Source organism: Dermacentor andersoni, chromosome 8 (genome assembly GCF_023375885.2).
Source record: "Dermacentor andersoni chromosome 8, qqDerAnde1_hic_scaffold, whole genome shotgun sequence".
Taxonomy (NCBI): Eukaryota; Metazoa; Arthropoda; class Arachnida; order Ixodida; family Ixodidae; genus Dermacentor; species Dermacentor andersoni.
The window spans coordinates 96,744,987-96,770,554 of NC_092821.1; the positions used below are offsets into that span (position 1 = coordinate 96,744,987).

The 25,568-nt window shown below is 47.7% G+C and overlaps 1 protein-coding gene across 1 annotated transcript; it reads right to left on the reverse strand.

Moving 5' to 3' along the window:
• LOC126529319 (facilitated trehalose transporter Tret1-like) lies at positions 1 to 15,608 on the reverse strand. The gene is made up of 6 exons (XM_050176921.3): positions 11,603 to 15,608; positions 9,418 to 9,809; positions 4,673 to 4,896; positions 2,363 to 2,637; positions 1,223 to 1,495; positions 1 to 638 (listed from the first exon to the last, which is right to left on the reverse strand). Exons 2-6 carry the CDS (start codon positions 9,686 to 9,688, stop codon positions 290 to 292), a joined length of 1,392 nt encoding a protein of 463 aa, XP_050032878.1. The 5' UTR covers positions 9,689 to 9,809; positions 11,603 to 15,608; the 3' UTR covers positions 1 to 289.
• Between the last annotated feature and the right edge of the window lie 9,960 nt (positions 15,609 to 25,568).

Below are 25,568 nucleotides of genomic sequence, written 5' to 3' on the forward strand. Positions count from 1 at the left end.
CATACGCTACAGTGGCCATTTCTTAAAGTATAAGCTTGCACGTAGAAGCCTAACGCAGCCCTACATTGTTCTGACATGAGGACGAAAAAATACAGAGGACATAGTTTCAACGCACAGCATAGTCCATAAATGCAAAATTACACCAAATAAAAAAAAACACAATGCAACAGTTTTCTATCCGCGTGGCGCAGTTCATAGTCTGCCGAGCAGCCACGAAGCGCGACAGATATTTCGACAGGCTGGTGTGCACACTGTCAACTGCGAAGGAGTGCCGCACGTGGTCGCGCCGTCACTCATCGCGGTGAATGTCGGCCAGCGTGCGGCCTTCGGTCTCCGGCACGAAGGGCACAGCGGCCGCGGCCACCAGAAGCACCGCCAGGCCGAACGCCAGCGACAGGCTCCCGAAGTCGCCGGCCCTCAGCAGCTCCTCGTCGAAGTGGACCATCACAAAGGCGACCAGCCAGCGCCAGAACCAGACGAACGAGGCGCTCAGGTAGCGCCACCCCTTCAGGGGCATCAGCTCGCTGATTACCAGCGGAGGCACGTGACACAGGCCCACCGAGTAGGCCAGCACCAGCAGGCAGACGGAGCTCAGGGCGTCCCACCTGGTTGCGCTGGCCTGGTCGGGCGTCCACCGGCTGCGCGGGTGAATGGGTCAGCTTTAAGAAACGCGCACTGAAGGAAAGTGTTAGGTCAAGTTACGAGTCAGCAGCAGGTCCAGAAAGCCGGGGCGCATTCCTTTTAAGGAAAATATACATAAGTGAGTCAGAGAATAAGCTCGGTCCGATTCTCGCCTCTCCTTATTTCTCCTTGCTATTCAAGAAAGCCGGGGGCACATTCCTTTCAAAGAAAAGGTAGGTGAGTGAGTCAGAGAATCAGCTCGTTCGGTTCTCGCCACGCCTTGTTTCTCCTTGTTATTCAAGTTCCCGCCGTCAGCTCATTCAGGCTCCGCTGCGTATTGCGACCATAGGATTACGACGGCTGTCCACGAGATGCACGAGAATTAGTACATTTTGTCGTTCACCTTTTAAGGGGTGCATTCTCTTATATTTCTTTTTTTAACGAGTGAGAAAATGATCATAGAAGCGAGAGCATCCCCTTGGTTGAATTCTGGCAATTTGACGCAAATGGTAACGCTCTAGTAGTGGAGCTCTCTCAATCACAGAGCAATTTGGAAGTGGGCGTTTCGGGCTTGACGGGGACCTGCGATGAGCGAGCTCACCTGAAGACGACGTGATCGAACGGACGCATGGTGGACAGGACGCCGGCTACCAGCACGGCCGAGACAATGAGCAGCTGGCGGCGGCCGATGCAGCGGGTCAGGGCGGCGAACAGGGTCGCGCAGGTGACGTGCATGGCGAGCACCAGGCAGGCCGACTCCTGCGGTGCGATCACGTCCACCAGGGGACCCACCACCTGCACGGCGCGCAGCAGCACGAGCTGCGCGCACGACAGGCTCTGCAGCAGGTTCAGCAGCAGGCACACCGACAGCATCCTGCGGAGGGTCAAGCACACACGCGGATAGTAGTGGTACGGCTGACTTTATTTGCACACGCACTGCGCTGCAGCTAGAGGGTAAGGGTCGGCCTAAAGGAGCAAGGGATGACCATGTCGTCGACACTATGGCAAAAAAAAGGAACTATGCAGAAAAAAGACCATGCAGACATGTCGGGGTACGTGCGAAGCGAAGTCAGCCAAACGGTGTGCAATGAATTCATTCATGAAATGCAAATAATTTATTCAATGCAGCACGAAACCTCGTGAAGTATTCACGTCTATCCACTATAATGCAATTTAATGCAATTTTTATGCTGCTGCTCTATACGGATGTAAAGCTATGCCGATAAGAAAGGAGCAAATCAGGCGGAGGCACAATGTGAGACGTATACCAAGCGATGTCACGAAAGCGATGCGTAACGCTGAAAGGAGAAGAATGGTCGTGGTAGGCTTATGCACAGAGAAGTGCTACAGATATGGAGCTACATTTAATAATTATGTACGTCTGTCACAGTGACACATGCCGCTTCTGGAGGATTGGCCAAGGATGGGCACACACTCGGTGATAAACATTGAATAGCCCAATCAAAGAATATAAAGTAAACCAAAGAATTCGTTAAATAAAAGTAAAAGTAAAAGTAAGTAAATCAAAGAATACCTGCAAGGGAAAAGACCGTTTCAGTTGTTAGTTTCGCGCCTTAAGTGTCCATTCTTGTTCTTTCCGTGCCTGTTGCAGCGGCTCACTTTGGTAATGCAGCACCGACAAGCCGAAAGTTTAACTTTTGTGCCTTATAGCACTTTATCAGCTCTGCTGTGCTCTTTGTGGTTGCGTCAGAGTCAAGCGCGGCGTTTCATCGCTGCCTACCTGGCCAGCTTGTGCCAGCCGACTGTAGAGACGTTCGAATCGTCTCCCGTCCGGCTGAACCTGAAGTCGGTGGGCACGTCGTCGCCGTAAAGCCGCACCATGGCCGTGTTTGAGTCACGGTAGCGGCCTTTGGTCACAAACCAGCGCGGGCTCTCGATGAGGTAGTTGTGCAACACGAACACTGGCACCGGCGCCAGCGTGCACAGGATCGCCGACAACTGCCACGCAAGACCACCCAGCACGTAGGCCGCTAGCATGCCCAAGCTCACGGCCACCTGTAGGCGGTGCAAACGGGAGAGAAGACTCAATCCGGCCATGTGCGAGTTATATGCGAACTTGTTTGTCTTCAAACAGAAATGAAATTAAAAAAACAATTAGATGCGTTTTGGGGGGGTGCCGAGCGTTGCCCCTCCCCCCCCCCCCCCCCCCCCCAGAGGCAGCAGGTCCTCAAGCGACCTCTCCGTAGTGTAGGCGTTGAGGCCCGTAAAATACGCTGAACGTGTAACAGCAAGCCTGTCTACTCGAGCCTCCTCAAGATTTATAAGGAATGACCTTCCGTATAAGTTCATTAAATCGTAGGCCCGGTGGATCAGGAGATAAGCTCTCCCCGTGGTACCAAAGCGTGACCCTGGAGATTGGTGCCAATGCGGCGACCATACCAAGAAATCAGTGCGCGCATTTTCGCCGATCGTAATCTGCTCCTTCATATTCATTATTTCGCTCCCACCTTAGATGAAACAACGTTATTTAGCAACATAAGCTTAGTCAAGGCCTGCCACTAGATATCTGTCGAGCGGCAGACAACCCTATGACGACTATTATGATGCAGTTTGACATTTTCGAGAATGTCCGCATGCCGTGCGGGTTAAAAAACGCTGCTCAGTCGTAAGAGATCTAGCAACGAGGTCAATCATAGACTCCACTTGAGCTTTGCCTATCTTGACGACCTGCTGGTGGCTAGCTATTCCCCCAAGCAGCATGTCAACCATTTACGCCTGCTGGCATCTCGACTACAGGGTCACGGCCTTCTCATCAATCCCACAATGTATGTCTTCGGTGTCGACAACACTGAGTTCCTTAGGACAACGTTTGGCTACCGCAGGAACTGGGCAGTTGAAGAAGGAATCTGAAGCCCCATGCGGGGTTCCCTTGCCCGACGTCACTTAGGAAGCTGGGCGAGTTCCTCCACGGAATTTTTCAAAAGTTTCGCACCTTGTTCTACTGTTAAATAAAAGTCGTTTATTCACTCAACCAGTTTATTTTATTGATGAAATGCTAGAATGTCTTGTAATTCGCGCGCAATATTAGAATTCAACCGCGCTGTGCCAGATATTGACTTCGAAATTCTTCCACGCCACATAAGCGTAAGTCAAGACGACTTCGTCGATTGTCCATAGAATAATTTCAAATAGAAATTATTCACCAGAAGTTACCTGTCGCTTGCGTTCGCTCAAAAGCTGATGTATGTGCGCAACAACCGTGGATCCCGTGCGTCAGAATCATTCCTACGGTCACAACTTACCATTGTTGTTTCTCCTGCGTGACTCCAATAAACCTTGTTTTACCCCTTGTATTTGAGGTGAAACAAATATTCGAACACTTCTAGCATATGAATGACATAGAAAATACCCTGTTATATTCGTATTAGGAATTTTTGTATTCGCGCACACATATATTTAGAGTGAAAGTGAGAAATCACACTCCACAGCACATTAGCACGATGTAGTAGACAAAAGAAACACTTCGTCCTGGTTCAGGGATCAAACCCGAGATCAATACATTTCCGGGATGGTGTCTATCTGCTAGCCAGGGGGCCATACACACGGACACCTTTTCTTTTTCGTACTGAAGGGGAAGCTACGGAACCGATGCACGCACAAGAAAGAGCCCGCCAGAAAATAGTCGGACACTCTTATTCGCGTTAGCTTAAGCTGAAGATGTGGCTGAGCAACATACAGAACAAACATCTTATTTACTGCAGCTCTTGTATCGCAATGAGCTCCGAGTCTTAAATTTCTCTTATTCTCTGCCTATCTCCTTTCGGCTTTAGGCAAACGCGAAACCGTCACCAGCATCAAGATAGGCTGATTCAGCATAGCAGAAAGCGTTGTCGAAGTCTGCCGGGCTACTTGGCGCCGTAAGACATGTGGAGAAGCTCCACCCGTGTAGCTTTGCCGTCATTGCCCCTAGAAAGTATTTCGAAAGTGCAGCAAATCGTAGAATGAGGCAAAATTAATCGACAATTGGAAGCACAGGGACACCGAATTTACACCCTAGTTTAAGGGTGCTGGCGTAAAATAGGTGTCGCACCTCGGTGAGCGATCCAAAGAAGGTCCTCTTTGTGGGAGGAGCCACGTCGCAGACGTAGAGGCTCACGGAGTTGGTGGAGACGCCGAGCCAGATACCGCACGTTACGCGGCCGATGAACAGCATGGTGACGCTGTTGGACACCACGACGCATATCCAGGCGTTGATTAGGCCGAAGGCGGACAGCAGCAACGTTCTTCTGGGGCCCAGCAGGTGGAGCACAAGCCCTGGGTGTGTGTGAAGCAAGAGACCGCTGAAGAGAATGCGTACGATTACACACCGGGTAGTTGGAGCCTCTCTTTTTTGAGGCCCGTGGCTGCCATTTAAAAAAAAAACACACTCAGGAGCAAATGTTCGCGACAGCAATGCTAGAGTGCAATGCAAAAAGTAAAACTCTATTAGCCCAAGCAGTCTAGGTGACTGCTACCGCCGGTGTCAAAGAGGAGCCAGTACATTACCATCATCGTCATTATTCCCCAATTAACAGGATCATCATCATCATAATCAGCCTGGTTATGCCCACTGCAGGGCAAAGGCCTCTCCCATACTTCTCCAACTACCCCGGTCACGTACTAATCGTGGCCATGTTGTTCCTGCAAACTTCTTAATCTCATCCGCCCACCTAACTTTCTGCCGCCCTCTGCTACGCTTTCCTTTCCTTGGAATCCATTCCGTAACTCTTAATGACCATCGGTTATCTTCCCTCCTCATTACGTGTCCTGCCCATGCCCATTTCTTTTTCTTGATTTCAACTAAGATATCATTAAGTCGCGTTTGTACCCTCACCCAATCGGCTCTTTTCTTATCCCTTAACGTTACACCTATCATTCTTCTTTCCATAGCTCGTTGCGTCGTCCTCAATTTAAGTAGAACTCTTTTCGTAATCCTCCAGGTTTCTGCCCCGAACGTGAGTACTGGTAAGACACAGCTGTTATAAACTTTTCTCTTGAGGGATAATGGCAACTTGCTGTTCATGATCTGAGAATGCCTGCCAAACGCACCCCAGCCCATTCTTATTCTTCTGATTATTTCAGTCTCATGATCCGGATCCGCAGTCACTACCTGTCCTAAGTATATGTATTCCCTTACCACTTCCAGTGCCTCACTACCTATTGTAAACTGCTGTTCCCTTCCGAGACTGTTAAACATTACTTTAGTTTTCTGCAGATTAATTTTTAGACCCACCCTTCGGCTTTGCCTCTCCAGGTCAGTGAGCATGCATTGCAGTTGGTCCCCTGAGTTACTAAGCAAGGCAATATCATCAGCGAATCGCAAGTTACTAAGGTATTCTCCATTAACTCTTATCCCCAATTCTTCCCAATCCAGGTCTCTGAATACCTCCTGTAAACACGCTGTGATTAACAGGATGGCGTGCGTTAAAGCAATTTGTCGAACCCTGGGACTTGATAGAACAACAAGAAATTGTAATGGTATGTTCGACTGCTTTGTACTGCGCTCTAATTTGTTTTGAAGCGATGCAGGTGACTTCGAAGATTAGCGCCAGAGAAAGGCTGCCGAAGCTGAACGCTTAGTTGCTCCCAGAGCTATCGACGTAGTCTTAATTCTGTCAGGTATCCGGGTTCAGGCACGTTACCAGAATAAACCGTGTTCGGGTTCAGTTTCAGCCAAAATTCCGGTTCATGCAGGGTTCCGGGCTCAATTTCAGGTGCGGTTCGACGATCTGATTGTGACTGGAAGTGTTTCCGGATACTTTAGTGCGTTTTCGCTAATGCTGTGCAAAGGTCACCGCATTGAATCCTTGTCTTTCCTTTCGAATACAATGCTATCCTTAGTGATAAAGAATAAAGTGATCCCCAGCAAACGCTGTCAAACGTCTACGACGTCACGAACGGCTTCTAGGTGAATCTTTAAGTGGCGTCGCCACCTACCCTTTGGTTTTGTATTCTTTCTTCCTTAACAAGTATACGCTGGTCGTAAGACTGACCTGGTTAGTTTTCGATGTAAGGTTTCCTAGAAAATGTACTAGAGAGAACCCTGGAGCTTTTGTACCTACTGAAGCTCCAAGCTCCGGTGCTACGAGGCCAGAGCCGTTTAGAAATCGTTATATATTGAGTTACCCTTCACGATCAGAAAAACAAATCTATTGCGGATAAATCAAAGTTTTTAGGCATGTAGGGCCCTCTGAGCTGTACTTGTTGGCAATAAGGTAACCTCGCCGCCTATGGGATTATCTGACTGAGGTATGTCGAATGCTCCGTTGCCATAGCCGGAAGTTCAAATCCGTCTATAAGGTGTTTTTTTTTTTATGATGGTGAGCTTGAAATTCACCTCCTCTAGTGAACAACATCTGCAGGCTTGGAGTGACACCTGTCGTCGGCAAAAGATGCTGATGACCCACTAAGTTTCAACAAGACACTCCCTCACCAGAAAAGGAAATGGCCTCCCTGGTGCAGTATTCGGCTACTCGCTCCCCAAATGACTCTCTCAATTACCCAATGGCCCTCAGTACCCAGCAGCTGCGGAGCACCTGGCCAAGGCGGCGGTCAGACCTGTAACGCAGCAGAGGGTGCTAAGAATCTCTGGGTGCGGACAGGCCGCCAATGGAAACTGACCCTTGTAGCGTTTAACACCCGAACCCTCTCGAGTGAAGCTAGCTTAGCAGGCTAGGTTTGGCAAACTAAGCGCAACAGCTATTATACCATAAGTTACTAGCTTTACCAAAGCACTTAGCTGAAACCACGGGTAAATGGCTGTCCAAGCCGATCAATAGCTTCGCGGTAGATGGGCTGAGAAACGTTGCTGGAAGGGTTATTGACTGGTTCTTTTGGTAATTGCCATGATACACATGGGCGCTGCAACCTATGAACCTGTCGGAGCACGCGCGGCAGCTATAGTCTTCAAACTCGCCATGTGATGAGACTACAAAGACGTTAATGCGTCTATTCTTGTCGCACTTATGGTTCTACCACCAGATATGCGTACATTATGAGTGCTGCTGACTCTACAAAGTGCTTTTCTTTTTGCAAAGTGCCACTACTCCAGCATAGCACGTCAGAGGAACGTTCTATGGGTGCGCGGTATACGTGAAACATTACCCGGAACAGCAGTGCTGCGTTCTCTCCTACTGAAGCGGGATTCGCTGGGACACGACTCTGAGGCCGAGATTGCGGCTGGAGTTTCCGTGTAAGTGTTATCCCAATAAAAATTGTATTTGTACGCTGATTACCGGTTGCTATACCCCTAAGTAGCAGCAAATGCAATCAGCAGTCGTTTGAAGATTATAACCAGCGCGGGACATGCGGCATTAAGGCACACTGAGTGCAGTGCTAAAACATGCCGATGGCGTGCAGTATTTGGTATTTTAAACAATGAGAGACGCGTGCCTAGCTTGCCGAAGCCCGACGCCTGCAGCCAAGCTATGTTCGTGGACTTGTGCATCCCAAGGACCACGCGTGCCTCATACCTTGAAGCACGCCGTTTGCAAGGCAGGGGCAGCTTGTACTAACTTTTAATAACGAAAACAACAACAAATTGAAGAACGCGCTCTTAAATGTCCCATAGACAACGCGTAGTCCGCACAAGAGTGCGTTTTTAAATTCGTTGTTATTTTCGTTATTAAATGTTCGTGCAAGCCGCCCCAGGTCAGCTAATCTGTCAACTTTTTGTTATAAAACCTTCTTCGCCTCGACGAAGCATAGCGGGCCAAAGGGTACACCTGCTGGCTCTATATTGCGGGAGGGGAGGAGGCATCGCCGCGACGCCACGTCACCCTCGCTCTCACTCAGGGAAGCCTGCGTTATCCTCGCGTTCCTCGTCTGCGCAAGCTCCCGCCTCTTTTCTAAGTGTACCTCGGTGAGGCAAATTCGAAACGGCTCCAAGCGTCTCGACGCGGTCGCTCGCCCGCGAGGATTTAGTAACTCTTAAAAGACCGCTCAGCGGAATTCAATCGGAGATTGATGTTTTTGCATTTCAACTCATAATTGCTTAGGTTTCCTCGAAATATTCTTTGCACATTTTTCGAAGTGTTTCTGAACATCACTGAGTATGGCGTTGTTGATGCTCAAGACGGTGCAGACCTGCTTCAATCCCTTTTCCTCGGTGTCGGCACAGCAATGGTATAATCAAACGCCTTTCCTTTCTTTAGATCATTATCATCAGCAATGGTAAACAAAATCCATCGAAGAAAGCGCGCGCGAATGCATCCGACGACGCCCAGATGCCCCGAGCTTGATATATGGAATGTCCAGTTCATCGTGAGCGAGGTATTCGACGCCACTATCGGTCAGTAAGTTTTGTGCGTTCGATATACACTGTAAAAATGTTTACACCATTAAAGGTGTTTTCTTGTCGCACTGGTAACACCCTTACCGTTAGGGCCTTACAAAAATTTGTAAAGACCGACAACGGAGCTCTACCTAGACGTGCGATGACAAATTACGGAGTTCAGGCCTATGTAACCCTTCTGACAGCTTTGGGCGCATAGAAATACCCGACAGGAGAGTTTCATATGTCTCTCTATGAAATTCTCCTGTCGGATATTTCAGTGCGCCCAAACTGTCATAATGATTAGTGTTCAACTACGTCTATTGTCATAGCACGTCTAGTTAGAAGTCCGTTGTCGGTCCCTCTAAATTTTTGTAAGGCCCTAACGGTAATGGTGTCACCAGCGCGACAAGGAAACACCATTAAGGGTGTAAACATTTTGACAGTGTAGATGGCAAATTCGTTTAAGCGGGTTTTTTTTTTTTTTCGTGTTCAGGTTCGTCTGTCGTCTACAGCCGGCTCACCAGAGAGCAGCGCTCCAGCGACAGCCCCGAGCAGCACGACGTTGGCGATCCACTCTTTGTGGGTCGCACTGTGCTGCCAGCTGTACCAGGGCTCGAGCTCGATGCGGGGCATGGACACGGAGGCGTAGCCCAGCGCCATGCCCGCCGACATGTTGACCAGCAGGGCGACCATCATGGCGCGCTCGTGGCGGCCCCCGGCGCTTGGGTCGTCCGGGGCCGCGGTGGGCGTGGCCCCCTTGACCGCGGGACGATAGCGACGCAGCGCCTCCATGGCTGCGTTGTTGGGCGAGCCCGCCCCTAGCTGCTGCTGCTGCTGCTGCTGCTGTTGCTGCAGCTGCAGCTGCTCCTGCGGCTCGTGGGCGGAAGCAACCAGCGAAGGGTCGCTCGGCGTACTGCGAAGAGCCATTCCGGCGAAAAAATGGACGTGACGCCAACTATATATTTAAAATTTTGAAGGACGCTTAAGCTTCGCCTTTAAGAGTGGGACGAGGTAGCATTCAAAGATTCCTGACTTATTCTCACGCTTCGCGACAAACTGTAGCTTATATAACCGTAATGCTTTCGCGAAAACGCTTGCGGCAGACGCTATGCATGAAGGCGAGCTTCGTGGTTCTTTTTCTTTCATGGTATTGAAAGGAACCGAGCGGGCCGCGCCGTTCCTGTACTAAGATATGAAGGCCTCAAACGGCAGCTGAAAACGCGAAAGAGGGTTTGCGTTTGAGTTTACGCGTAACAGAAATATGTTTTCTCGTAAACTGAAATTACTATCTGACGTTATGTGTGTAGGTTGTGCGTAAGTCGTAATTTACGAATTTAGTGCCGCATCTTACTTTGAGAAATTCAGTTAGTTCTCTAACGCCCCTGCCCCACGCGGAGGGCCTGCGGGGATTGGGATGCGTGGTTCGAAACGATTTTTTCGGCCGGAGACGTCGGCGCCGACACCGGATTTTCTGAAACACAGGGCCGTTAACGCTATCGCGTGAATTCCTAGACTTTCTAATTCAAACTTGATTCGAACAGCCGGGATGCTGAGGTCCGTGCTCAAAAGGGCACTAGACGGGCTTGATTAAGACTGTACGACCCAACAGGTGTGACAGGAGCCAAGAAACACAATACCAAGAACAATATAATTAACTAAAATATTAGAATCCAATGCACATGTCGGAATCTATGCGAAGCGATATTTTCGGGAACAGGGTTAATTGGATGTCATGAAACAAAACGCGATCCGTGGAAGTGTCTTCATGGTCGTTCTATAAAAAAAAAAAGTGAAATTCCACGCAACCTTTCCTTTACGCACAGAAGAGGTCACGACTTTAGTGTTGTCCTAAATTTGTTTTATGCACAACACTGTTCAGAAGTTACGCCGAAACGCAAACAGCAGTCTGCGCAAATGCACGCTGTGAAGCGTCCACGTAGCGCTGTCGCAAGGGCGAAGGCGATGTTCGGTTTTCGTCGAGGGCAGAGTAGGGATCGAGATGTGTGTGCAAAGAAGTACGATGCCAGAGATAGTGGTTAGGTTCCTGCTCCTATGACGTAATGGTCGCGTACGTTCGCACGCGACGCGACACATATGCGCCAATTGTCTGCGAGCTATAGTTGACGTTGGCCCGAAATAGCTATGCCGGGGATTGTGACCTAACTGTAGGCGAATGGAGAGCATCAGGCTGTTGCGCTGGTAGACCACCGAGATTCAACGACACCATCGCACGCGTATTTTTTTCTTATTTTCTGTGTGTGCGGCGAGACTGGGCAGCCGGCATCCGAAGTCATGAAGGGTTCGCAAGACGTGATTCGCGGGACGCTGAATACCGCGACACCACATGCTCGCAACAGTCCTAACCCAAGTGACGTGGTAAGTTTCTTGAGCAGGAATGCACTCGTAAGTTACAAGTGCTGTGAACGTGCACGCCTGCTCTCGGACGGGCAATACGACAACGTTAAAGAGTGGCTGACAACACTCGCTGTTGCTTTGCCGCCTGCTTGCCGTCATTAGCTCGGGATAGTATGACTAGCTGACTGACCGCACACACACACAGGAACAGCCCTGCCGCGCTTGCTAATAACTATAGAAGGCGACGGTTTGGTGCCTCGACAAACGTCGTAACCCCGAGCTAGTCTCGTCAGAACCACAAATTTTGTGAAGCCTAAGCTCACCAGCGAGAAATAAAGAGGCGGCACTTACGGTCGGCATTTTCTGTCTGAAGCCAGGGTGACAGCGGAACGACAGGAAACACGGGTGATTCACCTCTACAGCTTCTTCGCCTTCTCGGGCACGTGAATCGTGACCGCGTGGCTCGCCTGAACGGGTTCTTCTTCTTCTTGCTCGCCAGCTTTGCGTTCACCCACTACGGGGAATCGGCAAAGAGGCGCGGTGCTACTGTAAATTTTTATCGCAATGATCATTCTTGGGACACTTCAGGCACACTCAAATGTATTAACATGTATGTATGTAACAAATGTATGTAACAAATGTATTACTGATGCACCTGCGCATCGGTGATACCTGAGTTGTGTTACACAACAAGTAAATGATGATCATGCGTGATAGGATGTGAAGGAAGGTGCCCTATCCGGATTTTTCTATGCTTAGTTGATATTTTTTTTTACTTGTTATGATTCCTTGTATATATTCGTGCTCGTCAAGCAGCAATAAGTTCAGTTGGTCGTAGCGCTCTGCGCTGTTCTTCATCTCTGTGTGGTGTCCATTTTGCGCGTAGCATGTTTACTTATGTAGGTACAAACAAGTGGGCCATCGTAAAGACAAAGCTCAGTTTCATTAAATTTAATCTGACCAATTTTTTTAGCAATGTTCTTTCAATTCTTCGAAATTTATTGACAGATCTTATTCGGTTAGAAACTTCGAAGCGACTTAAGAGAACTTTTTTTTTTTGCGGTAACAGAAATAAGGAAACTCGTCGCAGGAGACCTATCGCGTTGAAAATTCTGCGACACGCATTCGTATTTCTAAATAAGTGTTTTACAATGTGGGTATCAGGTGGGGCATGTCATTTTTTACAAGACTGTGCGTTGGCAGTGACTCGAAATTGCTAGCTTAGTGTCGGCTCTGCCAAGCAAGGCCATCTGCTCTGTCGTAGCCAAGTTGAAACGTACGTTCTTTTCTGAGCGTTTAGACCGACAGAACCTATGCCGGAGAAAAATGTCCCCTTTTTTTCCTCTTGGACCTTACCGATGACATTCGGAATCATCCGTCCCACCTAGTGACCAATCTCGGTGATAGCGGGGGCACGGCTTAATGAGAGATAGTTAAAAGTACCACATGAATGTAAAATTTAGGAAAACCGTACAAAATGCGGCCCCATTTGATTAACCGATGGCTCGATGAGACAGATTTGCTCGGCAACATGAAGCGATAAAAGCTGAGACATCTTCTAACTGCATGAGTTTCACAGTACCCATTTGGTCATACTACTGCTAGTCTGCTTTGCCAGGTTGAACGTTGTTTAAACAACGCAATCTGGTCCTTTAACTCCAGAGGGCATTTCACATAAAACCACGCAAGATTACATAAAATAGCCTTCCCTGTTTCATCAGCATAATTTATGTCACCGCGTCAGTGAAGATATATGCGGCTATTTCTGGTTTGCACTCATTTCTCAAGTTTGACACGCATGAACCTCCTTACATTCACGGGGCTCCATGTAAGTGCCTATATTCCGCTGTGTGTTGTTGCTCTGTGTTGTAAGATTGCATCCTATGAAAAGGCTGTTTTCAAAACTTCTGAATTCAACAATAGTTTAATTACTTAAACAATGCAAAGAAAGAAGATCAAAAGGTGTTGCCTATATTACTCGCTCTCTAATGCACCTGTTCTACAACATCCTCGTTTCTTGACATAATTACCTTCAGGTGCATGGAGGCCACAAGTACCGCGTGCAATACTTCAGCGGGCAGCTCTTATTTTTCGGGAGTACTTTCCTTCCGATTCCATAGCTCAGACACTGGACGTGCGTCTCTTCCTTTATTGTCATCAGCTCACCTTTGCAACAAGTGTTGGCCCTGCGCGTTAGACTCATACAAGAGAGCATTAGAGTACTTTCAAGTGAGAAAAGGGGGCTTTAGTTGGACGAAGATATCGGCACTACGCTAAAGGTTGGCAGAAGTCAAGCCTAACTGATATATTAGTGTCTAAAAAGTCAATTTTACCTGAAAAAGTGCTCTAGTAAAACAGAAAATGACGCAGTCATGGCGCAGGATCGGCGTCATCACGGCCAAACTACGCTACAAAATCACGTTTCGTATTTTGTACCCAATTATACGTGCTGACTTTTGTGTTATTTCCTTCACCGTTTTTTTTTCTTGTGATATGTTCCACAGGGTGTGAATTAGGCACACCAGGATTTGCTAGATTGTTTCTGCAGATCAACTGTATGCTATGTACAACCACAATAATTTCGATTGCATGTACAATGTTTTACGGCATCAAGATATTGAAGGGTATGTTAAAACTTTTTTCTGAGAGAAAACCACACTCACATGACTCGACTGTATGCTGTTTCCGTCCATCCGGCTGCTACACCTACGTTTACAGCATTTACAAGGTACACAGAGTTTGACTTACAATTTGGAAGGATTCGGTCTATCGGCTGGAGAGCCAGGAGACAATATAGAGGCACAAGGCCTGCTTAGGACCTCAGGGAAGCCAGGGGCATGCAGAAAACTCGGCGTCAGGTTCAAGATCTACGATAAAAGAGCCCTTGAAAATCGCTAGATTTTCGCAAGCCGTCATCCGTTGTGTTGAGGTCTCGGCGCAACTAACAAATACTACTACTAATCGGTACACATAGTTGCTGCCTGGTGGACACGCATATATGTAATATAATCTCCCCCAGCCTCCGACTACAGAGTACCTCATAAGAAGATGGCTGTTCTGGCATGCAAATCGTCAGAATGTTTAAGATATCTTTTTTTTTTCAAAGCAATCGCGTATCAAGATGGTTACCTATGTAGTCCTTCGCCCCATCGCGTCTCTTAGAAGCAGATAGAAACTTCAATTGCATGCCGGATATGCTGGCCTGGTATTCTAGTTTACTATGGTGTATAAAGTGATCATACAAACGCCCACACGCAATGAAGATATTCACAAATTTCTTTTAAAGTTTGTGGGCCCCATAAATACCAACAGGCATCTCTTGTAGTCCCTATGTTCAACTGGAACAATCGCAGCGCAGTCTATATGTGGTTTTCCGCTCGATCACACTGGATAAGGACTGTCCTGTCTGTATTGGTTCTGCACACGGGAAGCTAAGCAAATAAAAGAGCGCAATTTAAAGGCACATGTGAAAAGTTACTTACACTGATTCTTATACGATGACACAATTTTGTACGCTCAAATGTTTTTTTTTTCGTAAATTTTGTCCTCTAGAAGTTTATTTCGCAAATAGCAAAGTTAGGGAATGCACGTATGCTGGCACAATATATTTTTCCTTCGGTTGTAACAGCAACCCGAGTTCCAAATCTTCGTTGGGTCAACACGAGAACGTGGAGGTATCTTAAAGTCGCCTTTTACGACAATCGGTCGGAACCAATAAACTCCGTTTATCTCCTCCGCTAGTTCTCCAGTGCGATATCTTCAGTAACGCACAAGCAGTCTGAAAAGCAAGGAAATTTGATGAGCAGCAAATATTCCCACTCGTACACACGAACAAACATAGCACACACGTCTTACCTTCGTAGCGTGAGGGAGTTCGACATCTAACCTCAGCCATCCCAAACACGCTCGCAACACCGGGAGTGCGTTGCACAATGGCTCAGCCATACTCCCGTTCTTGTTGGAGCGACCTGAGCGCCTGCTGTCTGGCGGAAGTCTGAAAACGCTGCACACAAATCCACGATCTCGGCCCCACTTACCGGAGGGCTGCAATTACACAGTGGCCACTAAAAAAGGTCGCTAGTCACGATACATTCAAGTGTGCCACAAGGAAAGTAAATAACCATTCACTGTGTGTTGCTGTGCTTCAGGAGACAAAAATGGAAGCTAACGACGGGGAAGTCACGATCTTTCAATCACGACTGATCCATACAACGCTTCAGCACTCTTGCTTATAAGCGCTAGACAATTAATTCGACGCGCTGTTTATACACTTCGTGAAGTCGCGATGCATATACTTACGCGTCCTTGTGACTGAAATAATGCAGCGTTCACGTTAGACAAATTCATGCATCCCGTTTTTTTCGCTACTCGGGTACGTACTAAGGCATAACAGTGCGCTTGTGACACCCGACAGCACTTTGCTTACCGATTTGTTGTTCCCCGGCTGAAAATAATTGTAGAGCGAGAAAACGCCATGAACATTTGGCTCAACCAAAATCATCACCGATACAGATATAAGAAAAAGTTGCGCGTACTTCGTGTAGCGATATTTGTTCAAGGTGTATTTAGAAGTATATGCCCATTACAAATTTTAAAGTTAAATGGATATTACACTTGAGGGTTTATCTAGAGCGGAGATGATGTCCCACTGCCCCGTGGTAGCATCAATACGAGATAATTTTTCTTTCACTATGCTGGTGCCTTCAATAAAGGCAAGCGCTCATGCGTCCAATCCAAACTCAGTGAAATGCTTCATTCTTCGCACTGCAGTTGAACATAGTGCCAGAAGATGGCGCCACCAGCTGTACTGCTCCCGTATGGGCCCCAGAGATGCTAGCTTTAGGCTAAAATGCTCAAATATACAAGCTATAATAAACTTTTGTATTGCGAGAAAGCTACCTTACTCCTAATGCTGTATGCCTCAGAGATGCTAGTTTTAGGCTAAAATGCTCAAATATACAAGCTGTAATGAAATTTGTATTGCGAGAAAGCTACCTTACTCCTAATGTTGTATGCCTCAGAGATCTAGTTTTAGGCTAAAATGCTCAAATATACAAGCCATAATAAAATTTTTGTATTGCGAGAAAGCTACCTTACTCCTAATGCTGTATGCCTCAGAGATGCTAGTTTTAGGCTAAAATCCTCAAATATACAAGCCATAATAAAATATTGTATTGCAAGAAAGCTACCCTACTCCTAATGCTGTATGCTGACCAATATTGCCTGCCTAAAATTCTCTAATAATGTGAGCAAGAGTTTTGTTTTTGCAGTTTTTGCGTCCCGAAGTCGAACTCACTATCGCAAGATGGTGCCACAAGCGTTATTGTTCACGCCTGCGTCATTGGCACATTGTAGTCAAGGGAGATGGCAAATGTCCAGTTTCGCGACCACGCCGTGAGCACGGTCGAACTAAGGCAGCGCCTCTATTCATAGGCCAGCTTAAGCCTTTTTGCTGCATTATGACTAGACATCAAATAGATACTTCGCCGTTTTAGTGCTGCTCGCTGACGTGTAATACAAGTTCAGCACTGCCAGCCGAAGCCGGAAGTGCACTTTGTTTTGGGGCTTGAGCAGCGGCAACGGCGGCAACGGCGGCACCGGTGGGGTCTTCAACTGAGTGAGGTGATGTGGCAAATCGCACATCGAAAGCGGCAAAACGGACAGCTGCAAACGGCGTAAGCGATGATGCGGACGATTCGCTTTATCGCTGAAATTCCGCTCGATACGCTTTGCGCACTGTCACGTGTTTGCTAAGGTATTTTCTTGTAAAACCTACAAATAACGTACGTGTTAGCTTCTTAACCATTACTGGCAAATAAAATATATACAAGGAAGCAAGGAAACCAAAAGTTCTATAGATATAAAATTTGACCTGCTTTATGTATTTGCTTCTGCACCCAGAAAGCGTTTGTGACAACAAAAATCAGCCCCATTAGCAATATGGGTAGTCACTTCTGCCTACGTGCGTTTACAATATTTCGTTATTTTCTAAATGCTACAATGCTTAAACGGACACGCCAAACCTTTATTTGCTACAGATACGCGCAGCGGTTCATGTCGCATGTTGTCCAGTGTTGCTACGAATGTTTTAGTACTCTATTGAAAGCAACGAGGTAACAAGTAATTAGTGATTTGAGCAGCTGCCTTTATTACTCACTACAGCGCGTCGTTGCTGCGATCGTTGCCATTTCCGCGCTAGAAATACATCGGTTTTTATCGAGTGTTGAGCAACGTCTGCCACTTACCGCTTTGGGCGAAGAGGCCGAACAGCACAACGAACAACGCGACGCTGATGATCAGAAGAAAGAGGCTCAACAGCATCACCACCCAGCGTTCGCTCGTCGAAGGTTCGACCCTGAAGAGTAGGGCCGGTGTTGTCATGGTGACACGATTGGGATTATGTGTGAAGTTACAAAAATACAAACTACGCCAATTTCAGTTATCGTGTTCGCTCTGCGTGCTACCGTGGCGTGACTCATTCTCGCTCTTTCTCATACTATAGGGTCAAAAAGGACAAAAAGCAACGTGTTATACCCTTGCGCAAGATAAAGGTAGCACACGCTTTGAATGTTGGCTTTCGTCATATGTATTCGTGCCGCGTGCTCTTTGTATCAAGTGATATGCATTCATCTTCTTGCTTTTCGTTCTAGTTGACCATGTACCAACTCGCCTACACTTGTCGAAGGGTTTCAGCTTAAAATGTCCCTGAGCGACATTTTATCGAAGTTTAGAAATGAATTTGAAGTTAAAAGTAGACTATTTCAGAAATACACTACCCCACAATGTAATTCAATGCGTCGAGCAGAAGCGGAATTATTGGCAATAAAAGGTCCCTTTCGCGGTGTTCCCGCTCCTCCTCCAATACCGCGCACTACGAAGGCTACGGCGGAGCGGGGCGTGCCTACAAAGCTCCGCCTACTGAAGGCCACCGTGGTGCCCAGTTCAAGTTTGATTGCGGGTGTTCACGCAGACGCCACTATTTTCAATTTTGGAGCCTACAGCGCACCAAACGTCCTGGTCCTCAGCGAGCCGCCGTGCGCTCAGCTGGTGGACTCGTCGCAACACCTCGCGGCAACCGCGGTATCTGCACTACGGAACGCAGCTACATGTCACTGTAGTGCGCGTGCACAGCGTTTGCTTCGTGCACGACAGGGCGACAGGGCTTGAGTGCGTGTTCGCGCTCCTAAGCTCCAGTCTGGCCGCGCTATTTGGTGCGGACCGGTTTGTCCTGCACCATGCAGCTTGACCGACAGACGGCATAGCCACAACCAACTTGCGCATTCGGAAGCGCTATCAATAGCTCAATATGAAGTGAAGCTGCCAAACCAAACCAAACCAAAAGCGGCCAGCAGTGAGTGCGCGCTGGAAAGCGCGCGTGTGGTCTGAACTTAAGTTTTGCCTGGTTGGAGGCTGGTCACGTTTTCAAAACTAGTCGAATTTACTGAGACCCGACAGCTACGACACCGATAAGCAGGGTGGTCAAAGTTTTATTCCTACGCGGGCTGCCGCCACCGAGCGTGAGGAGACGATAGTATAGGCTTCTTCCGGAAGTACGTAATTCTTGTCGATATTCGAAAACATATTTTCGCTTACTTCAGCCCATTTTTTAAACTGCTGGAATATGGCAGCGCCCTTCGAAACAAGGACGTAACTCAGACAGAACAAACACGAGCGTTGTGCAGCAACTGTCCTAAATATCATAATACCAGTAAATATACACTGCATCCGTAGAAAGAAGCGCACTGATCCAAACATGCTTCTCGATTGACGTCAGCTATTGACCAATAGCAGCCGACTATAGGGATCTGCTATAATACGAAATAAAGCAGCCCGAAAAGATAGATTAACAGGCTTCAGTTGAAAAGAGGGCGTTTGAGAAAAATAAGATTTTTTGCGCCGCTTGCAAATGCTACGCGCATCGCACGACTGCAAGAAAATTGGAGGGCGCGTAAGCTTCGCCTTCAAGAGTGGAACGCGATAGCGCTATCGCACCCCCCCCCCCCCCCTTTCACACTGCCCACTCATTCGCTCGGCATGCTCTTGAGTCACACAGAGACGAAACGTGCGCCTGAGCAAGCGGAACGAACCAAAGAACTCGGCGTATCGGAGGGAGAAACGATCTACGCGAGCCAAACGTCGTGATCGGCACGGACAGCCGGGCCGCGACGCGCCATGAAGGCGGACGCGATCATGGGACTCACGCCTCGATGGGATCGTCCTCTATCTCGCTTGGGAGCACCACGCAGGCGCATGACTCCTCGCCAGCGGCACGGCACACGTCGCAGGGGACGATTTCCCACCAGACGCGCTACGGCGCAGCGACCACGTCAGAGGCGTCCCGCATCGGACGCTGCACCTAGGAATCGCGCTGTAAGCGGACAGAGCAGCCGCGTCGCGCGGGCGGTGGCGCGCCACCCGTAGGGGCAGCGCCGTACATTGCGAGGAGGTGGTCTTGTGTGTTTGCCGCAAGATGGCTCTGCGTGCGCGGCAAGATGGCTAGGAGGGATTTTGTGGCGAATGGACGGCCTTTTCGGGGCTCCGTGGCGGCGACGAAATCAAAAGCTTTTCTGCATACTTTGAGCTTGCTTCTGTTATTTATTTGCTGATTTTTTGCCTTTAAGTAGTAATTGGGTGGTTTTCTTTTTTTAACTTTTTTTTTATCTCTCGTATTTCGGGTGCGCGGGTGTGCTTCATGTACATTTGTTTTGCAGGATGGTTAGAGAGTCCTTTCGTGCCACGTGCTCCAACACGTGCAGCCGGGTGGGACGTTGAGTGTTTGTAGTCTTTAAATGGTAGCTTGGAAGTGGCAAGACAAATAGCTATTAGTGGTTTTACTGTGCGTGTTTTGGTAGGAAAGTGAGAGCGTGGCCGCGTGGTTGAGCGCGTGCGAGAGCGTCTCATACCTTCGGTCTCCGCGGCATTGATTGTTTTGGAAACAGTGATGAGAGTTGCTTTACGACATTTTGGAGATTTGGATCCTGTGCGTATCGGTCTTTGCTAAAAGGCACGCGCTCTGCATTGATATAGTATTATAATATTTGTATCAGTAGTAGCGTTATTATAGTATTTTAGTATTTGTAAAAAGCCGTGCAATACGTGGCGAGAAAGACGGTAAAGAAAGCAGTGCACGGGGGGTCCCTCAAGGCAGATGAGGAGATGGATGAGAATGGAGAGGGCAACGAATCAACCGGCACACAATGTGGTGTCGATACTAGGCTGCAGAAGATGGAGGCTTTCCAGGAAGAGCTTCTCAAACAGGTGCAAGAGTTCAAAAATTAGCTAAACAGGGAGCGTGATGCACGGAAGGTAGTTGAAAAGTGACTTGAAGCAGCCGAGGAAAAGCTGAACAGGGCCACCATAGTGAACGAGAATATGCGTGACAATGGAACGCAGACCCCCGATGCGACAGGCGAGGAGGGGTCAGCGAAATACGTGGAATGCATGCAGCGTGATGATGGGTTCGCTGGAAAGAGCGGCACCTACCTTGAGGCCGCCACGCGGAAAAAGCAGGAGTCCAGGGGACAATGCCCCTTGTCGAGTCCGAATCACGCGTAAAAGGTCAAAGGGAAGCGGGGCGAGGTAGGAGACAGTGAAAGGGTGATTATCGCTGGCGAATCAAACCTGACTGGGTGCTCAAAAGCAATTGTGGAGAGGGTGAAAGTGGACAAAAGAGTGGCGGTAGGGACATTTCCAGGGCGGACACTGGGTTCTCTCATGGAGCAAGCAAAAGAAAAGCTCGCGTAAAATGCCCACGTGCGCAACCTTGTCATAGTAGCAGGTGGGCTAAATGACGTCCTAAACCGGAAAGGGCCAGGACTAGCCCAGCGCTTGGCGAAGGGGGTGGGCGACTTGCGCGAGCTATCTCCTCATGTGCAGATCGTGCTGTGCACGGTGCCGGAGGTGCCTGTACGTGACAGTCACGTACAAAGAGCCGTATTGGCTGCTAATGAGGCAATATGAAAAATGAGCCGAGAGAAAGGCTTCGAGGTTGTCGAAGTAAACAGGGAAGTGAGAAGTTGTGCTAGTTTTATACAAGACGGGATCCACTTCAATTACAGGCTGGCACGAGAAGCGGGCTTGCGACTTGGTGGTCGCTCTGTTGCTTTTTTAGGGGGCCCGCGCGCGCTCAGGAGGTCAGAGTAGATAGCAATGAAGAAGGTACCCTAGGGGAACATCAGAAGAGCATCGCCGTCGATAACAGAAAAAAGGAGGAAAGCAAGAAAAAGAGCTCACCATGCAATAGGCTACATAAACATGCAGGGCGGCAGAAGAAAGGAAAAGTGGGCAGAGATTGAAGAGCAGTTACATAGAGAACAAATAGGGGTGTATGCGGTTACAGAAACGCACCTTAGAAACCCAGAAGAGCCGCCAGTTATTGAGAATTATGTTTGGGAAGGGTGCAACAGCACTAAGTCGGAAAGAAAGGGAGTGGGAGCCGGAATGCTCATCCATCACGGAGCCAAGTGGAAAAGAGTAAATTCATGATGTCAAGAGCATCTTTGGTTATCAGGTACAATGAGTGGGAAACAAACTTGGCTGGGCATTACGTATTTGTGGACCTGAAAAAATTGCACAGAGAAGAATAAAGAGTTAGTCGAATGCATAAGCGCTGATATTAAGGGTTTCGCGAATGGTGCTGAAATTGTCCTATTAGGTGACATGAATGCCCACATACAGGATTTAGATGGCTATACCCACAATAACGAGAAGTCAATGCTAGACCTTTGTGAGCAACATAACCTCGTTATCATGAACACAGGGTCTAAGTGTGAAGGACAGACCACGTGGGAAGTGGGAAACCGGCAACCGACCATTGATTACTGTCAGAAGGAATTCATGATAAGTTGAGAGAAATGGTTATTGATGAGGAAGGGCATAGCAGCACAGGGAGTGACCATAAACGCATCATTTTAAAAATGGGATATGTAGTTGGGAAAGAGAGCAAGGAGAGCAAAATGCCGAGTCCAAATTTGAACGCTGAACAAATAGCACATATACTCACTAGCGTTGAGGAAGAACTTCGCAAATGGCCAAGTAAAGAGTGGGAATATGGTGAGCTTCTAAGTGTAATAACGACAGAAATACGGAAAGAGAAACAACATGTCCGTTGGAAAGGAAAAAAGAAACCGAAAAGCTTGTGGAACAAGGAGATACGAGAAGCGATCGCCGAACGACAGAAAGCATCTCGAGAGCACAGGCAAGCAAAGAAGGCGCAGTTGCCGCAGGATGAAGTAACCAGTAAATGGGAAATATACTGAGAGAAAAAATCTATGGTTCAAATACTGGTGCAAGCAAAATTAAAAGGTGAAAGTGAACGTTGGTTGTCAGAAATACGTGGAAAAAGAAGGCCGCACCTAGAATATTTTGGAACCATATAAAATTATTAGGCAAGAAGTCAACAACAATACAACAACATATCTTAGACGAAGCTGAAAACAGACTGGAAGGAGAAGCGGCAATAAATTACACCCGAAAAGTAACAGCCGAGTCTTTCCAAGGCAATGACGAGGTTGTATTTGAAGAAAAAAAGAGCATGAAAGAGACCCAAGTGGAAAAGGACGTGGTGTTGACAAATTTAAACTGGAAGAAAGCAGAAGAGAAAATTCCTAATCGCACAGCCACAGAGCTAGACAAGGTTCCCGTTAGGCTGATAAATGAACTAGGACGAAAAAGTAAGAAAGCTCTGGTGAAAGCCGTGGAAAAAACTTTAAATGATAGACGAATACCAGACAGTTGGCGACAAAGTAGAATGAATTTAATTTATAAAGGTAAGGGGGAGAAAGACAGAATTCACTCGTCTAGACAGGCTATCAATGCAGGCAATCAAATTAAAGCTTCAAGCATGGGCAGAGAATAATGGCATTTTGGGAGTGCTTCAGCATGGCTTCAGAATAGGTAGGCGTTTGGATGATAACATGTTTGTTTTTACTCAGTGTATTGAAATCTCAAAAACAGAAAGCAGGCCGTTGTATGTGGCCTTTTTAGACATTACAGGAGCCTACGACAACGTAGACCGCAACATATTGTAGAATATTCTGAAAGGGGCAGGCTTAGGTAACGATTGTCTACAGCTTTTGAGAGAGATTTACCTAGAAAATACCGTTTGCGTTGAATGGGAAAGGATGAGGAGCGAGGAGAAAGTTCATATCAACAAGGGACTGAGGCAGGGGTGCCTTTTATCCCCGCTGCTGTTTATGATGTACATGGTGAGGATGGAGAGGGCGCTAGAAGGAAGTAATATCTGGTTTAATCTCTCATACAAACAGGAGGGTACAGTAGTAGAGCAACAACTCCCAGGTTTATTTTATGCGGACGACATTGTGTTGCTAGCTAATAAGCAAAGTGATTTGCAACGTCTGGCTAATATCTGTGGACAGGAAGGCAACAATTTAGGTGTGAAATTTAGTGTTAGAAAATCAGGTGTTATAGTATTCAATGAAAACAGTGAACAGACAGTGGAGATACAGGGCCAAGAAATACCTCGGGTAACAGAATATAAATACCTTGGTATATGGATAAACGAAGGCAATAGATATATGGAAAATCAGGAAAAAACCATAACAGTAAAGGGGAAGAGAAACGCAGCCATAATGAAGCAAAGAGCGCTATGGGGATACAATAGGTACGAGGCCCTCCGAGGTATGTGGAAAGGTGTAATGGTTCCAGGACTTACTTTTGGAAATGCAGTTGTTTGCTTTAAATCAGGGGTACACTCAGGACTCGACAGGAACCAAAGGTCAGTGAGTCGCCTCGCATTGGGCGCTCACGGAAAACTACAAATGAAGCTGTGCAGGGTGATATGGGCTGGACTAGTTTTGAAGTGAGGGAAGCTCGCAGTAAAATTGAGTATGAAGAACGGCTGAGGAATATGGAAGAAAGTGAATGGGCTGGGAGGGTGTTCAGCTATCTGTACAGCAAAAACATTGATTCACAGTGGAGGAAAAGAACTAGGAAGCTTACCAGCAAGTATGCGGCCTGTATGGTGGGCAACACAGCAACAAAGAAGGTCAAACGGAAAGTCAGAGAGGCTGGAATAATCTCATGGTTGGCGGCAACGAAAAAGAAATCTGCCATGAGTAACTATATACCTAAGAGGAAAAAACGAAATCAGGAAAGAAATCATTTATGATAACTCAAAGGGAAGCTCATCACTTTTCGAAGCGAGATCGGAATGCCTTAGAACACGCACCTATAAAGCGAGATATAAAAAGAAGAAGCATGTGCTTGCGGTGGTAAAGCTAGGGGAACGACGGAGCATGTTTTATTAGAATGTCAAGACGTCTACCCAGCGGTCGATTTAGGCACCACTGGCATCCTTGAAGCCCTTGGGTTCAGCGGGAGCAGTGGTAAAGCAAACATGTCCATAATAGTCATTAGTAAGAGGCGATTGGAGGATTGGTGGAAGAAAAGTAGGGAAACGACAAAAGACGGAGACATACAAAAGCACAGTTCGCAATAGGGGATCAGAAAATTTGGGCGTGGTAGTTCATAGCGTTTTTTTTTTCATTGTTTAACCTAGGTAGGACATTAAGCTGTATATAGCAACAGCTTGGAAGTGGCACCGTCCTTCTTGTGGCCCCTGGTCAGTCCCCGCTATGTTTCATGTGCCGCAGGCAAGGACACATACGACGGGACTGCCAGACGCCACGTCGTGGTGTGTGCCAGGTCTTCGGACACGAAAGCAATGATTATGCAAGGAGCTACGCTAGAGTAACTATGGCGATTCTCCCAACAGAAGTCCAAGAGAACATAATGGACGCGGAGGAAGCCGAAAAGTCTGTCTGCACCGAACAGCAACACCAAGGAACGCGAAGACAAGGCCCGGGAGACGGACGCCGAGAAAGCTGGAGGGACAACACCTGACAGCCGGGACTTGACGAAGGCAACTGAGGAACGCGCCGAAATAGGATGCACGCAAGAGCCACTGCTCTTAAGTCAAGCAAAGTGAAGAGGAAGACATGAGCGACAGCACCGAGATCACTACAGCCGGAGATAAAGCAGACACTATGGGGGCGACCGCGGCACGCGGGAAGCATCCCAGAACAGGCATTCCGAAGTTGACGGAGGACACCACCGAACGCAAGGTTAAACGCCTGGAGCGTCAGTGGCATCGTGTTGCTGGCGCCAAGGGTAAAAAATATACCTGCACCATTACGCGTCGGTACGCTCAATGTACGGGGTCTAGGGGCTAGTCGCAAGCAATATCAGGTTAAACGCATAATGCAAGAGACCTAGATCTGCTTGCAGTCCAGGAGACTACGGTTAGCAGAGAGGAGATGACCGAAGGCTTGGTAGCAAAATTTTCATTAAGGTACAA